This window comes from Saprolegnia parasitica (genome assembly GCF_000151545.1).
Source record: "Saprolegnia parasitica CBS 223.65 unplaced genomic scaffold supercont2.130, whole genome shotgun sequence".
Classification (NCBI taxonomy): Eukaryota; Oomycota; class Saprolegniomycetes; order Saprolegniales; family Saprolegniaceae; genus Saprolegnia; species Saprolegnia parasitica.
The window spans coordinates 43,730-44,699 of NW_012156524.1; the positions used below are offsets into that span (position 1 = coordinate 43,730).

At 60.1% G+C, this 970-nt stretch overlaps 1 protein-coding gene across 1 annotated transcript in view; it reads left to right on the forward strand.

Annotated features, from left to right (window-relative positions):
- SPRG_21424 (hypothetical protein) overlaps positions 1-970 on the forward strand; it is a gene marked incomplete at both ends in the record, with an annotated part of 1,516 nt that overhangs the window by 420 nt on the left and 126 nt on the right. Inside the window, 2 exons of the mRNA XM_012353682.1 lie at positions 5-151; positions 258-955. Of these exons, the coding sequence (XP_012209072.1) occupies positions 5-151; positions 258-955 (845 nt within the window). The remainder of the gene's footprint in view (positions 1-4; positions 152-257; positions 956-970) is intronic.

Sequence of the window (970 nt, forward strand, 5' to 3'; positions counted from 1 at the left end):
CGAGATTGGCGCCGGCAACGCGATCTTGATCATCATCCAGCTCTTCTTTGCCGGTATCCTCGTCATCATCTTGGACGAAATGCTCCAGAAGGGCTACGGCCTCGGCTCGGGCATCTCGCTCTTCATTGCGACCAACATTTGCGAAAGCATTGTCTGGAAGGCCTTTAGCCCGACGACGATCAACACGGGCCGTGGCACGGAGTTTGAGGGGCGCGATCATTGCGCTCTTCCATCTTTTGATCACGCGCTCGGACAAGATGCGCGCGCTCAAGGAGGCCTTTTACCGCCAGAACTTGCCCAACGTGACGAACTTGCTCGCGACGATCCTCGTCTTCATCGTCGTCATCTACTTCCAAGGCTTCCGCATCGACCTCCCGGTCAAGTACCAGCGCTACCGCGGCCAGCAGGGCACGTACCCGATCAAGCTCTTCTACACGTCCAACATGCCCATCATCTTGCAGACGGCGCTTGTCTCCAACTTGTACTTTGTGTCGCAGCTCCTCTACAAGAAGTTTGGCGGCAACTTCCTCGTCGGTCTCCTCGGCAAGTGGCAGGACGTTGAAGGCGGTGGCGGCCAGTCGATTCCCGTCGGCGGTCTGGCGTACTACATGTCGGCGCCGTCGAGCGCGGCCCAGATCCTGTACGACCCGATCCGCGCCGTCATCTACGTCGCCTTCATCCTCGGCTCGTGCGCGCTCTTCTCCAAGACGTGGATTGAAATCTCGGGCTCGTCGGCCCGCGACGTGGCCAAGCAGCTCCGCGACCAGCAGATGGTCATGAAGGGTCACCGCGACGCGTCGATCGTGCACGTGCTCAACCGGTATATCCCGACGGCCGCGGCCTTTGGCGGCATGTGCATTGGCGCGCTCTCGATGGTCGCCGACTTTTTGGGCGCGATCGGCTCGGGCACGGGCATCTTGCTCGCCGTCACGATCATCTACCAGTACTTTGAGACGTTTGCGAAGGAGCA